The sequence below is a fragment of the Mytilus californianus genome, unplaced genomic scaffold (assembly GCF_021869535.1).
Source record: "Mytilus californianus isolate M0D057914Y unplaced genomic scaffold, xbMytCali1.0.p SCAF_7, whole genome shotgun sequence".
NCBI lineage: Eukaryota > Metazoa > Mollusca > Bivalvia > Mytilida > Mytilidae > Mytilus > Mytilus californianus.
In genome coordinates, this window is record NW_026262723.1 from 114,486,495 (window position 1) to 114,502,577 (window position 16,083).

The window sequence follows — 16,083 nt, forward strand, 5'->3', positions numbered from 1 at the left end:
TAAAACCATATCCACCTTATCAGAAATATGACAATATTTTTCTTTTCATTATTTCAAGGCCATCACTGATTTTTAAAGAGAGAGGATGTAGTTTTCCAAAAAAAAAAATCCGTCATTAACTTGTTGGGGAAAACAAATTTGAAATTCAATTTGAAAGGAGCTGACATACAAATTTATGTGATTTGATATATTTCTTATATAATTTACGTAAGTTCTGGGTTTGAATGTCAGCCAACCAACATTGGCTTCAGTAGTTTTAATTCGGCTGATAAAGGATTAAATTATTATTATAATTATTATTATTTTTATTTAGTAGTAGTAGTAGTAGTAGTAGCAGTAGTAGTAGTAGTATCGTCTTTTACTTTTAAAATTACTTACTTATTTCCTCAACTTTTATACTCATCGTAATTAAAATATCATTAACTTTTCCACTCTCCGTACTAGAAATATCTGTTTTATTTATGTAGGATCTACTAATTCTTTTCTTCGTACTCAAAAGGGTTTTTCGAAATTGCCATGATTTTCGGAAAATATAATATCTGAAATACAAAAAAGGTCGTTTAAACATGAACAAACTTATTTGTACTATATATATATATATATAGATTGCCTAACAATGTAATTTTAACACACTATTTAGTATGTAAATATAAGAATGTTTAAAATATTTACAAAATGATGAAAATAAACGCAATATTTCGCTAGACTAACTAGCTTTATCAAGCGTGCATCTATCCAGGTGAAATCGGATGTAGATGATAAGAAACTTTTGCAGCTCAATGTATATGTTGCACTTGAATTTAGCTGCCTTGAAAATAATACATAACTTGGATGAAGTTCAAGATTTTTACAAAATTGGTAGTTGAAGTTAGCAACGTCCATTGGCCAATATTACAGGATAAAAAGGACGATGCTGTGTACTAAATTATTCTTTATCTTTCCTGTATCTTTTCTCATCTTTTTCGTTAAGACCATCAGGTTCTAAAGTGTGGAGTTGGTGGATCCAAAAATTTTCTCTTCTCCTTCTCGCCGTGGTGTCCCACTCGGTGTTGACTTCTATGATTTGGAAGGTAACATTATCAAAAGAATGTTTCGTTGAACGAAGATGTCTTGTGAGAGGACAGTTTTTGTTGGTTTTGTACCATGAACGATGGTTATTGAGCCGAATATTAAATTTGTCCATTGTTTCTCCCACATACTGAATGCCACATGTGTCACATGTTAATATATAAATTGAGTTCTCCGTTTTACAGTTGGAATTTGAGTAGATGGTATAATTTTGTTTAGTAACGGAGCTGATGAAAGAACTGCTTGTATTAGCAGCTTTACAACACAAGCAGTTCCTTCGACCACATTGTTTGTAGCAACCGGGAGATGGAGTAGGCTGCTTTGCTAATACAGATGTCACTAATTTGTCACGGATGTTTTTAGGTCTTCTGAAGGCCATGACTGGTGGTGAGGAAAATACTTTTTTAAGATTTGAATCATTTTCTATAATTTTCCAATGCTTCTGAACAATGGAAGACACATTTTTAAAATCAGGATGGTAAGTGAGTACAAGGGGTGTTCTGTTAGCTGCTTTATTCTTATCTTTGTACTCTAGAAGTTCTTGGCGACTAGTTTTGTTTGCTCTTTCGAAAGCGCTATCAATGATGTTGTTATTGTATCCTCGAACAACTAGATGTTTACGTAGTTGTCCAAGTCTAGCATTTTGCGTATTTTCAGTAGAGCATATTCTCTTGATTCGCAATGCCTGGCTGAATGGGATGCCACGGGAGCAGTGTTTAGGATGGCAACTTTTAGGAGAAAGGAATTGATGTTTGTCCGTTTGTTTGGTATGAAGGTCCGTTATAATGGTTCCGTTCTTGATGTAACTCGTAGTGTCGAGGAAGTTTATTTTCTCCATAGATGATTCATATGTAAATTTTATTGAATGGTGGAAAGAGTTACAGTGTCCTAGAAATTCATTAAGATGTTCTTGTGAATCTGTCCATTTGAAATCAATATCGTCAATGAATCGGAACCATGATAAGGGCTGGTATGGAGCACTAGCCAAGAGGCGTTTTTCAAGTTGGCCCATAAATATGTTGGCATATGACGGGGCCATTTTTGTGCCCATACTAGTACCGTCTATCTGGAGATAATGTTTTTCATTGAAAGAAAAGTTGTTGTTCTCTAGCACTAGTTTCAGAAGTGTAACAAGGCACTCAGTTGGAGGATTTTTTTCACTACGAGTGTTCCATACCTCTTCACACGCTGCTATTCCTTCGTCTTGTGGAATGTTGGTATATAAAGAAGACACGTCCATGGATGCAAGTATAGTATTGCTTGGTAGAGGATTGAGGCTTTCCATTTTCTTTAGATAATCAGTCGTATCTTGGATGTAAGAGGGTAGTTCTTTCACATGATATCTTAGATGATGGTCTAAAAATTCTGATATCTTTTCAGTTGGATGACTATTTGCTGAAACAATTGGTCGACCTGGATTGCCCGTTTTATGTATTTTAGGCAACATATAGAATCGCCCGGCCTTTGCTTCGTTCTCAAGAGGTCGGAGATAATCAAAGGTGTCATTGTCTATATGCTTTTTGTCGAACATCTCTTGAAGGATGGTGTTGATCCTTCGAATATTATTTAGTGTTGGATCTGTGGTTAATTGTTTATAAAAAATGGAGTTTGAAAGTTGGCGATTTCCCTCTGCTATGTAATCTGTTTTATTCATGACAACCACAGCGCCCCCTTTGTCGGCAGGTTTTATTACGATATCCTCTTGATCTTTTAACGCTTTCAAAGCAATGCTTTCTGACTTGGATAAATTATAATTTCTTGTATTTGTTATACAGGACTTTATATCAGACCTCACGTAGTTAATGAATGACTCCAAGTTATCATTTTTACTCTTAGGTGGTTTCCATGAACTTTTTTTCTTAAATTTTGGGATGGGCGTGACTTCTTCATTGGTGTCAGTATCTGAATCTGTTAATCCACAGCTTCTTCAAGGTGGCTTCTTCATATATGCCAACATATTTATGGGCCAACTTGAAAAACGCCTCTTGGCTAGTGCTCCATACCAGCCCTTATCATGGTTCCGATTCATTGACGATATTGATTTCAAATGGACAGATTCACAAGAACATCTTAATGAATTTCTAGGACACTGTAACTCTTTCCACCATTCAATAAAATTTACATATGAATCATCTATGGAGAAAATAAACTTCCTCGACACTACGAGTTACATCAAGAACGGAACCATTATAACGGACCTTCATACCAAACAAACGGACAAACATCAATTCCTTTCTCCTAAAAGTTGCCATCCTAAACACTGCTCCCGTGGCATCCCATTCAGCCAGGCATTGCGAATCAAGAGAATATGCTCTACTGAAAATACGCAAAATGCTAGACTTGGACAACTACGTAAACATCTAGTTGTTCGAGGATACAATAACAACATCATTGATAGCGTTTTCGAAAGAGCAAACAAAACTAGTCGCCAAGAACTTCTAGAGTACAAAGATAAGAATAAAGCAGCTAACAGAACACCCCTTGTACTCACTTACCATCCTGATTTTAAAAATGTGTCTTCCATTGTTCAGAAGCATTGGAAAATTATAGAAAATGATTCAAATCTTAAAAAAGTATTTTCCTCACCACCAGTCATGGCCTTCAGAAGACCTAAAAACATCCGTGACAAATTAGTGACATCTGTATTAGCAAAGCAGCCTACTCCATCTCCCGGTTGCTACAAACAATGTGGTCGAAGGAACTGCTTGTGTTGTAAAGCTGCTAATACAAGCAGTTCTTTCATCAGCTCCGTTACTAAACAAAATTATACCATCTACTCAAATTCCAACTGTAAAACGGAGAACTCAATTTATATATTAACATTTGACACATGTGGCATTCAGTATGTGGGAGAAACAATGGACAAATTTAATATTCGGCTCAATAACCATCGTTCATGGTACAAAACCAACAAAAACTGTTCTCTCACAAGACATCTTCGTTCAACGAAACATTCTTTTGATAATGTTACCTTCCAAATCATAGAAGTCAACACCGAGTGGGACACCACGGCGAGAAGGAGAAGAGAAAATTTTTGGATCCACCAACTCCACACTTTAGAACCTGATGGTCTTAACGAAAAAGATGAGAAAAGATACAGGAAAGATAAAGAATAATTTAATACACAGCATCGTCCTTTTTATCCTGTAATATTGGCCAATGGACGTTGCTAACTTCAACTATCAATTTTGTAAAAATCTTGAACTTCATCCAAATTATGTATTATTTTCAAGGCAGCTAAATTCAAGTGCAACATATACATTGAGCTGCAAAAGTTTCTTATCATCTACATCCGATTTCACCTGGATAGATGCACGCTTGATAAAGCTAGTTAGTCTAGCGAAATATTGCGTTTATTTTCATCATTTTGTAAATATTTTAAACATTCTTATATTTACATACTAAATAGTGTGTTAAAATTACATTGTTAGGCAATCTATAATTTTATTTGTGTAATTGAATTAATCTCTGTACTGATTAATCCACACTCCCATAGATTTGTATGTCATGTGCTGCTATTTATAGGCACTTATATATATATATATATATATATATATATATATATATACAAGGCTAAATTGAAAACAACGTTCAAACCTATGATTGCGTTGGATAAAAACCGCAATTTTTATACCTGTGCATGTAAAACAAATTTCTTGGTAGTGGGGTCTAAATACAGCACAAACAACATTTTCCAAAAGACCAAAAAAGTGAAAAAGTATATTTTAACAAAACGCATTTGACTAGCAGGTCGAACAACGGATGTTCTTAAAACCTGCTGACTGCCATTGGCGATTGCCAAATAAACGAATCACCAGATGTAACAAAATGGATCTTAACTATTAATTTAAGACCAAACAGAAAACAATAAACTTGCAGGTATATCGCAAACAAAAGGTGCAAAATTAGTACACCATATCCGGATTTCGACAATCAATGTCTCTTCGGTGATGTTAGGAATCGAAACGGTATTTGGAAGACCATATAATTTATCTCAATTTAGGATAGACTCTTGAAATTTGAAGAGTCGAAATAGGATGAACGGATCATATAAACCCGAAGGCAAATATAATACAAGGCCAAACGAAAAAATATAAACAAATCTAAATTGAAAACAACGTTCAAACCTATGATTGCGTTGGATAAAAACCGCAATTTTTATACGTGTGCATGCAAAACAAAAACAAATTTCTTGGTAGTGGGGTCTAAATACAGCACAAACAACATTTTCCAAAAGACCAAAAAAGTAAAAAAGTATATTTTAACAAAACGCATTTGACTAGCAGGTCGAACAACGGATGTTCTTAAAACCTGCTGACTGCCATTGGCGATTGCCAAATAAACGGATCACCAGATGTAACAAAATGGATCTTAACTATTAATTTAATAATTGATAACTATTAATTTAATATATATATATTGTACCACATGCTGTTATTTACAAGTGAAAATAATTAAAATGATTAGTTATCTTTTTACTAAATATATTTTACACTACGGACATATGTCAAACAATTTGGTAAACATAAACAATGGGTAATAATTGTACACCACTACTGGCCGATTTGTTTTTGTACCCGTATGAAGCAGAATTCACTCAGAACTTTCTAAAAGACAAAAAGAAAAAGCACCTTGCGAAATTCTTTAATTTTACTTTCAGATATATTGATGATGTCCTATCACTGAATAACCAATATTTCAGTCAGTACTTGCATCTCATATATCCCAGTGAACTTGAAATTAAGGATACTACTGATACTAGAAGTATTGCTTCATACCTTGATCTTTTCCTCATGCAATATTGACACAGTTGGACGACTTCATACTAAAATTTATGACAAACGGGACGATTTCAACATCCCAATTATCAATTTCCCATTTCTCAGCAGTAACATACCCTCTGCCCCATCGTATGGTGTTTACATATCTCAATTGATACGTTATGCTCGTGCATTTTAACACTATACGGACTTCATATAGAAAAAAAATAAAATCACAAAAATACTGAACTCCGAGGAAAATTCAAAACGGAAAATCCCTAATCAAATGGCAAAATCAAATGATATAACACATCAAACGAATGGACAACAACTGTCATATTCCTGACTTGGTACAGGCATTTTCAAATGTAGAAAATGGTTGATTGAACCTGGTTTTATAGCGCTAAACCTCTCACTTTATGACAGTCGCATCAAATTCCATTACATTTACAACGATGCGTGAACAAAACAGACATAATAGGTAACATTGTCAAAATATGGGTTCAGCAGTCATCACTGTGTCACAATCTCAAAACAAACAAACATTTAACAAAGAAGCACAAAAAGCATCTATCAAATTTAACAACCACATTTTTTGCTACATATATATGTATTATAAATCAACCCATAAAGGATTGAAATATTTAAAGTCCTGTAACTGCATTCACATCTACTCTTAGTGTAGAGTTGCGTGTTTGACGCCAGAAAATGTAAACGTCACACAGGAAGAAATATAAAATAATTTTGTCGTTCAAAGTATTTTCAAAATGATAATTTCACATGGGGAATGGTGGTATACAGGGTTGAAAAATCAAAAGTTTTTGTTAGAACTAATTTCAGAAAAAGAGTGTTTCTTACGCAGAAACTGCTGCAACAGAGTTATAAGGAGGAAAGATTAAAAATGACACTCCATAAATTTTATGGACACCATCACAAATTGGTTGATCTAAACGAGTCTACACTAACTAACGACATTTTTACCACGTCTTAGATTGTGGTTTACCATTTACGTCGACTGGTCTGCTAAGTACCGAATGTGACTTATTCCCGAATATGACTGTTTTGCCGAGTGTGAATTCGCATTGCTATCAGACGTGTCTCGGTATTTATACATCCAACTTTCATGTATTTGATTTTGTTGTTCCTTTCGTAAGTCTGGTTGGATATTGTGTTATGTCTTATCTTTTGTGGTTTGAATGCCTTTTTTCTTTTCTATATTTATGCAAAAGTTAAGATAATTAATCAGCTAGTTCATTTATATGATTTTTAGTTTAAAGCAACTATATGCACAGGATTTATTTGTTTTACACAGTTTTGATTTAGAAGAAAAACCGACATGGTTAGAAAATACAAATAATTACACCATTACTAACACAATTCTATATTAATATTCTTGTAATGGTTAGATAATACATAAAATAACACCATTACAAACTTAATCCCAATTTTATATTCTATTTTTAGAAATTTACCTGTGACGTCACTTTTTGTGGCGTTGATACATTTGTGTTACGCACAGTTCATAATTCTATTGTGGTGTAATAGTGTACAGTCGTAAATTAATGGAAGTTTGTCCGTTGTTTTTCTGTGGTTTACATGTTGTAATGTACTATTATATTATTTACTTATGTTTTTCTCTGTCCTCAGTGTTCTTGCGTTTATTTGTACTGTATTCTTGTCACGTACTGTTGTCATTATAGCGCTATTTTTAACATTGCCATATAAGCGGGAGGTTTGGCTAGCCATAAAACCAGGTTCAACCCACCATTTTTTTCTTAAAATGTCCTGCACCAAGTCAGGAATATGGCAGTTGTTATCAAATAGTCCGTTTCTATGTATGTTTGTTTTTGTAGCAGTTCAGTGTTTCTGTTGTTCCGTTGCTTTCCTCTTAAAGTTGACGTGTTTCCCTCGTTTTGGTTTGTGACCCGGATTTGTTTTCGCTCAATTTATGACTATTTATCAGCGGTATACTAATGTTGCCTTTATTTATCATTTTTAAAAGAGTTCCAGGACTGAAATGGGGCTTTAATTACAGTTACTCTGGGCCATAATATATTTGGTATATATTTTTTACTGCTGTAACCGAATAATACCAACACAGAAATAAACTTCTACTTCATAAAGGCAACGGCAAGCCAAAATATGCATACATTCTGGATCTAGACAGGGTTATAATGTTGCATTCCCTTGCAATACTTTTGTTTTTTATATATATTTAAAAAAAAATAATCAAAGTATCCTCAATGTAAATTCTTCATAATTTGAAATAAAAGGAAATTGGTTTGCAATCTGTGAATGTTTAACAATTAAACTAAATATATCATCAAAAAGAAGCCTAAACTAATGGATAATAATTTAAATGGTTAATCATAAATTTGCAACGAGAAATATTCGATCTCATAATTTTCTTCTTCTATTTTAAAAAAAATAACTAGGCCTATTCCAGTGCAGTTTTTGAGCGCTAAGTCAATAGTTATTTTTTGTTGGAACACAAATAATTCATATTTCATGTAATTATGAAAATGATTTGAATAAGAGTGATTAAAATGCAAGTCTGATAGCGATTACTTTAAGTTCAAAGGACAAGACTGTTATGTTTCCTTTGTTCATGTAATATTTGCATTTACGTTTGCAGGAGTCCTTCATCACAAAAAATAATAAAATATTAACAATGGATAAATTTAATTTTTTCCAGTCATCTTGTTTCAAGGTTGTGCACAGACAGTATAAAATTTCCTTACCTTATTGTTTCAGTTAACGTCAAACATTTCACTTAAAGAGAATAATTAATCCAGTCAAATTCACAACTGCAATCGCCATTGCTTTTAATAAAAACACACTAAATGTGTGTACATTCTCTTCACATGCATGTTGACATCGATGTGTAAGGCCAAAAAAACTACACTGTCTTTCTTTCGGAATTAAGTTTAAACGGGGTTTCATAAGGGGTGACAGAACATTAGACTTAAATACTTTTTTAACTTTGACATACGTATTAATTGTTTTTACCTCTGTAGATTATATATAATCTTAGTTTATCTGTGAAGACAGCAGAAAAAAAAACTGACAGACAATTTCGCATAATTTTCAACGTATTTGTTAAAGGACGGCCAATTTAGGTATTATTTTCTTTAATAATAAGATACATGCTTAAAAGATAGAAAGACATCAATTTCTGACTCCAACGACAAGTAAGAAAGAGAAAACAGAAAATTTTTCCAAATTGCTGCGAAATTAACGCAATTTCAGAGTGGCGGGCTTAAATATCAGTCCCATTGTTGTCTTTAGAAAGTAGCAACAACGGTCGTTTCTAAGGGCTTGCTTTCCGACTGTACCCTCATACATTATACAGATATGTAGGCATCAACGGAGTATATCAGTACAAAATAATTCACTTAGTAAACGATAATTTAAACTGTACAAAACAGTTCATTGCAATTTTCATATTCAGTCGGAAAGCAAGCCCTTAGAAACGACCATTGTTACTACTTTCTAAATACAACAATGGGACTGATATCAAAACCCGCCATCCTGAAGTTGCGTTATTTTCGCGGAAATTTTCTGTTTTCTGTTTCTTACTTCCCGTTGGAGTCAGAAATTGATGTCGTAAGCACGTGTCTTGTTATAATAGAAAATATGTTTCAAATTGGCCGTCCTTTTACAAATACATTGAAAATTATGCGAATTGTCTGTTACATATTTGTTTGTTTTTATAGTGATTAAGATTATAACACAATGTTGACTGCTGTACCCCTATTTTTGACATTTTTACCTATTATGTCTGTTTGTTTTGTTCACGCATCGTTGCCAATATAATGGAATTTTTTGCGACTGTCATACAAGTGAGAGGTTTAGCTAGCTATGAAACCAGGTTTAATCCACCGTTTTCTACATAAGAAAATGCCTGTACCAAATCAGGAATATGACAGTTGTTTTCCATTCGTTTGATGTGTTTGAGCTTTTGATTTTGCCATTTGATAAGGGACTTTCCGACTTGAATTTTCCTTGGAGTTTGGTATTTTTGTTATTTTACTTTTTACATATATCTGTAGTATAAAAATATAATCAGTTGTATTTGATAAAAAGTAATTAATGATTTTAATTATGTTCACTTATAATGAACATAAAAAGTTCATAAAAAGCACTACTGGAACAATGCCCCGTAGATTGGCCGTGAAAATGTCCGTCAAAATGCTGGTGATTTTTAGTGTTTGTCACGGTTAATTTACGGTGGGCCGTGAAACTTATCCGTGACAATGCCGTGGAATGGCTGTCGTGAAAAGGCTGTGAAAAGTTTGTGAAAAGGCCGTGAAGAGGTGCCACCTGAAAACTTGGGTGAAAAGACCGTAGAAACCCTGTGAAAAAAAATGTACACCGTGAAAAAGTCGTGATAATGCATTATGTGCCCATTGTGAAAAGACCGTGAAATGTAGAATATAGTACAGTATATGCCTTTATTTGTCATGAAAAGGCCGTGAAAAGGTGCCAACTGAAAACTTGGGTAAAGAGACCGTAGAAACCCTGTGAAAAACAAAAATGTACACCGTGAAAAAGTCGTGATAAATTATGTGCCCATTGTGAAAAGACAGTGAAATGTACATGTACTACTGTGATAAACAGCCATTCACTGATTGTGAAAACTCCTGTAAAATGTTAAATGTATTTTTCAGGCCATAATTTAACAAAAAATTTAAATGCTGTTTCAATCAAGTGAAAACCTAGTGTAAACATCTACAGACAACTTATTTAAGTACAATGCAAATGAGACTATGAAAAACCATATTAAAATGCTGTATTTTTTTTAGTAATAATTGTGACAAAGAATAAAAATATTAGTTTTAATAGAACTGTAGTAATTATGTAAAGAAAACATAGGAGCACACAAATGTCAATGTGATTAAGTAGCTAAAGTCAGCTGTAACATGTATTGTAGACATTTTGTACAACTCTTGGGTCTGATTTTACCACTTCAGCAATATTTGTCTAATGTAATCCTTCACTTCACTGCCCTTTTGAATAACTATTCCAGAAAAACATTTATAGAAGTTCCTGTTAATTCCCAGGAAATACTTTTAACTGAAAATCTCTTCTTTCCAACTGGATTCCTGAACTATTTTATATAAAGACTGCTATATCCTTTTGCTCTTCATTCCTAGAATAAATAAAGAAACATTACATATATTATACATGTATATAAAAAAAACTATTTATATATTCAAATTAATTTTTGGCATTTATGTACATACATGTACTTAAAACAGCTACAATATTATTCCATGCAATACAGGACTTCACGGTTAATGACCCCATATTGAATAGGGGGCAGATTTTCATACTGGACGTGAAAATGGTATGAAAAATACTAAAAAACATCATTGAAACAGAACAGCCACTTGGAAACATGCATAGGTTTTCCCATATTTTCATACCATTTTCCAGAAAATCTGCCCCCTATCCAATATATATGGCATCATTAGTTAACGAAGTTCTGTATTGTCAACTTATACATGTATTATTTTTTTTAGATTTTTTTAAAGACAAAAGACACTTTTAAGACAGACTATTAAATTTAAATGTTTCTTTGAAGTAATAATATGTATGGCTTAAGCCAAACTTGTCTAGACTAAGTGGCCGTAATGAGTCACAGCTATTTATTTTACAGGGGGCCAGGGGCGTAGCAACTTTTCATACCCAACTATATCAGTCCTATTCAGGACCGATAACTCTGTCGATAAATATTGTCGGGTATACAATGTTGTTGAAATCAGAGCAATTGTATTATATGTCTCTGTTGAAATGTATACAATAACAAATTTTTTTACACAAGTTTAACTTTATATCGATTTATTGAATGCCTGGATTTTGCTTAAAATATTGAATTTAAAAAATAAATAATAAAATCATATTCAATGAAATCTCGTTTAATTTTTTACGAAATAATACAAAATCCATTTAAATTAAAATTTGAATCAAAATATTTCTTTAAAGTAATTATAGAAACATAAATATTAGTTTGATTATCTTTTAAAGCAAAAATTATTTTTTTAAAGATTTTTTTTTATAATATTCATATTTTCTTAAAGTTTATTATGATACATACTTCTTCTGGTTTGACACGGGGAAGAGAATATATTTATTTGTACAGTTATGAAAACTTTTGTATATCACAAAATTTAAACTCTGGTAATACATGTATACACAGGATGTTTAATGTCACCTGGTTGCTTTTGGTTTGCACGTCTACCTGACAATATATTGTTATGTAACATTACATCCAAAGTCAGAGTTCACCTGTTCGTCAAGTGATGGGATTTTGAAGGTATGGAATATTTATCTATAATAATTGTTGGGATTTTTTTCTCTCATGGGACGTAAATATTTTTTTGTTCTAAAAGGAATGTATAAATATATTTCTAAAGAAAGATAAATTATACAGAAAACAGGAAAAAAAAAACTTTTAAAAAAAGAAGAGAAAAATTTTATTGTTAACTATTTTCTGGTAACAGTATATCCTGGATATCTGTCAAAATAAAATGTTCCCGTGTCACACTTAAAATAATATTTTTTTAATCAATAAATTTTGAAATCAATCATATCGAAATATCACCAAAGAAAATAACAGAAACACCAGAGATTCTACATGATAATTAAATTAAATCAAGGAAAGTCTTACTATACAAATCCTCGATTTAATGCAACATTTCCATATACATCATCCGCCATTTTGAAAAATCCCGAAATATTCACTTTTTTAAATCGATTTTTGACCGAAATTGCCCAGAAATTAAACTGTTTTAAATAGTATTTTTCGCCAGATATATGTTTGAATATACTTAATCGATTTGCAAAGTTTTATTTTTATTAACGGAATTTCTTTATTTGTTATACAAGTAGACATGGGTATCGGTACATTTAGCATTGAGTCAACGGAGAAATAACGAGAAAAAGTACATGTTTTTACGATTCTCCAGTGACAGAATTTAATCAAAAATTAAACTGTTAGGACCAACATGTTTGATAGAAATATGTTTGAATATCAAGGATTGAATTGCAAAAGTTAGAAAACGGGTCAGGTGCATGAGAAAACTAAACTTTATTGAAGCACCTATGCATTTTATATGGGGCAATATAATACAAAATGGCGGCTAGTATACGTCACAAAAGTCACGTGATGTCTGACTTAGTTGGATATGTACTGCAGGCATATTCGCAATACCAATTATTTTTTTAACACCTCATTGCCATACCAATTATTCTTATGATATGGCACAAACCCTTCTAGAAAGGACATTTTGCCGTACAAATATTAAATACTTTCCCTGCTATGCCTCTGATTAATCCCTTTTGAACTCTGTGTCCATACGGCCAAGTCAGAAAATACTTAAATAGCTCCCGACACATTCAAAGGGGGTTACGCCTCTGATTATCAGAGTAACTCCATTTCAGAGATACTTATTGCTATTATAATCATTTCCAATTATCTATGTCTATGTCTACGTAGTGTACTGTACATAAATGTCATTTTTTTTATGTGGCCAGTGTGGGGAAAAAGGACCCCCCCTTTTTTCCCCAATTACATAAACAAAACAAAACCGTAATCGTATTTAAAGGATCCGGTAAGTCTTAGAAAACAGTAACCGAAATGATTAAAGGAATCAAGTGCAACAGACTCAAATATAAGTGAATATATCACATGCTTGTTTGGGCGGTTTCTGCAAATTTCAGTAAAAATCAGTTCAATGGAAATGCTCACAAACGTCATCAACATTTTGGTGATATGATGCATAAAAGAATAAAATATTAATAACTTAACTTACCTCAAACTTGCTGTCACTCGTCTTGCATCTGTAAAGTAAATATTAATCGACCTTCGGCGTCTTTCAATTTCCAAATGCAACCTTGCGGAAATGTTACAATTACTCTAAAAGAAACACGAATCCGGATACTGTCTGATATTCCGGGAAGTTCTCGTTTTTACATGTTTCGGTTCCAATTAAAATTAATGTTTACATTGTTTATAATAATGTACAGACGAGAAGCAAAATACTTTTCTTTAAATACAAAATATTTATTGGCACAAAGTCATTAATTATAACAATGAATGGTTCCATCTAAAAGTCAGTCCTGTACAGTAGTATTGCATATAATAATATTTAAACAGACATATATTTATAATGAAAAGTTTATAGGATATTTAGAAAAATGTGAGTGGAAATAATTAGACCATATTATAATAATCACATGGGATGTTTTAAATCTGAATTAGGATAAGAAAAAATTGACATGAAAAAATATCACGGCCTTTTAACTGGTTTCAACAACCAGTGAAAAGGCCGTGATATTTTTTATTAAGCATGAAAGGACAAATTATCACGGCCTTTTCACGGGATATTGAAATTTCACGGTCTTTTTCTAACATCAAATATTTTCCACGGCCTTTAGAAATATTATTTTTACAAAAGTCACGGGGTATTTTAACGGGGTTTTCACGGCCCTGTGATATTTGACAGACATTTTACGGCCTTTTCATGGGCTGTTGTTACAGTAGTGAAGTCTCATCACATGATCAGCATAGGTTGCACTGAAGTTAAGAAAGAAGTTTCAACTTTTTTGTTGAAAAAAATTGACTCGACGGGTGACGAGCTCGGGTTTGAAGGCTTCGTATTCTAATTCAGTACGTTTTATCAAAACATTTCTAAAATGTATATGGAGTTGTCATTTATAACGTACAGCATGCTTTGTTTTCATTTGATATGATTTTTTGAATGAAACCGACTCGTTTCAATCAAACATAAAATGACAAAACAATGCCCAAATATGGTAGTCACATGACTTCCATTGTTGGTTTTAGAAATGGAATTAAACCGGGGTCAGCTTTCCGACTGATTTGCTCGTAATATGCATGAAATATCTGCCACTGGACATTTAGAAATCAACAGTCAATAGTTAACTACGTGTTGCAACTTAATATAAACGTCAGGTGTTAAACAAACGAATGCTAATAAAAAAAAAATCTTTACTGGCAATAAGTGAAAAATTAAGTAGTGTGTCAGTTATAGACAAGTAGAATATCATGCATTGCAAATCATTCAGTGGATTGGTCAATCGCCAAAATAAATATTTGTTGCACTTCGGTGTTCCTGTTGTTCATTTGTTTTCCTCTTATAGTTGATGTGTTTCCCTCAGTTTTGGTTTGTAACCCGGATTTGTTTTCTCTCAATCGATTTATGACTTTTGAACACCGGTATACTACTGTTGGCTTTATTTTTCAACCCACCATTTGTTTTTTAAAATGTCCTGTACCAAGTCAGGAATATGGCAGTTGTTATCAAATAGTTCGTTTCTATGAATGTTGGCGTTTGTTTTTGTTGCAATTCAGTTTTCCTCTTAAAGTTGATGTGTTTCCCTCGGTATATTAGTTTGTAACCCGGATTTATTTTCCCTCAATAGATTTATGACTTTTGAACACCGATATACTACTGTTGCCTTTATTTATGGGAATTCAAATTTGTTCCGTGCAAAAAATTATGCAGCCCAGAGGACTAAAATTATTTTTTATGAAGGTCCGGGGTTCTTATAACCAACAAAACTAATCTTAGTATGAAAGTTGATCGTAGGTTACTCTACTTCAACTCATACTTTTTTTTAAGGAGCCACAGAACGTTTTTTTTTTTTTTTTATCGATTACTTAATATCACCTCTGAATATACTCATTCTGTCAAAAGAAACTTTTTGTTGTGAGTTTATAAATATATTCAAAACAAATTCCTTTAAACTTTTATGCAAACACTTTTATTTTATGAATGGACATGTGTAAAAATAGTAATTATATTTATCCCAATTGAGAGGCCCCTGACATACTGTAATTGAGTGAAGTTTTTGTTGTCGACAGCCAGTGATACACACGATAACATTTAATTACCATGTGTCCATGTCCACGCTGTTATGAAATTCATTCTATAAATATATCATATATCCGCCGGAAACACCCGAACAATAAGATGAATAAAAACAGTGTAACAATACGATGACGTAACGTCATAGAAACACTTAACAACGTCTTGATAAGTCCCGTGAAGGAAAAAAAATGTAGACATTTAACATTTGTTTTTATTATGATGTTTATTTTATTTAAAATATATATTTATATATAAGACGCAGGGGTTTGAGTCCTGTTTAGGGAAAAAACTTCCTAGCGCAAATTTGCAAGTTAAACATTGTAATAAATATAAAGAATAATTTGCAATTTGCAAAG

At 32.6% G+C, this 16,083-nt stretch overlaps 2 protein-coding genes and 1 long non-coding RNA gene across 3 annotated transcripts in view; 1 reads left to right on the forward strand and 2 right to left on the reverse strand.

The window, feature by feature from the left end:
* Positions 1 to 16,083, forward strand: part of LOC127708312 (E3 ubiquitin-protein ligase ZNF598-like) — a 204,480-nt gene that overhangs the window by 76,729 nt on the left and 111,668 nt on the right. The gene's annotated exons all lie outside the window — the stretch shown is intronic.
* Positions 1 to 16,083, reverse strand: part of LOC127708315 (uncharacterized) — a 51,273-nt gene that overhangs the window by 28,402 nt on the left and 6,788 nt on the right. The window contains exon 2 of the mRNA XM_052213171.1: positions 379 to 539. Within this exon, the coding sequence (XP_052069131.1) occupies positions 379 to 539 (161 nt within the window). The remainder of the gene's footprint in view (positions 1 to 378; positions 540 to 16,083) is intronic.
* Positions 10,604 to 13,694, reverse strand: LOC127708322 (uncharacterized). The gene is made up of 2 exons (XR_007985241.1): positions 13,646 to 13,694; positions 10,604 to 10,980 (listed from the first exon to the last, which is right to left on the reverse strand). It is a non-coding gene; the product is annotated as an uncharacterized LOC127708322 (long non-coding RNA).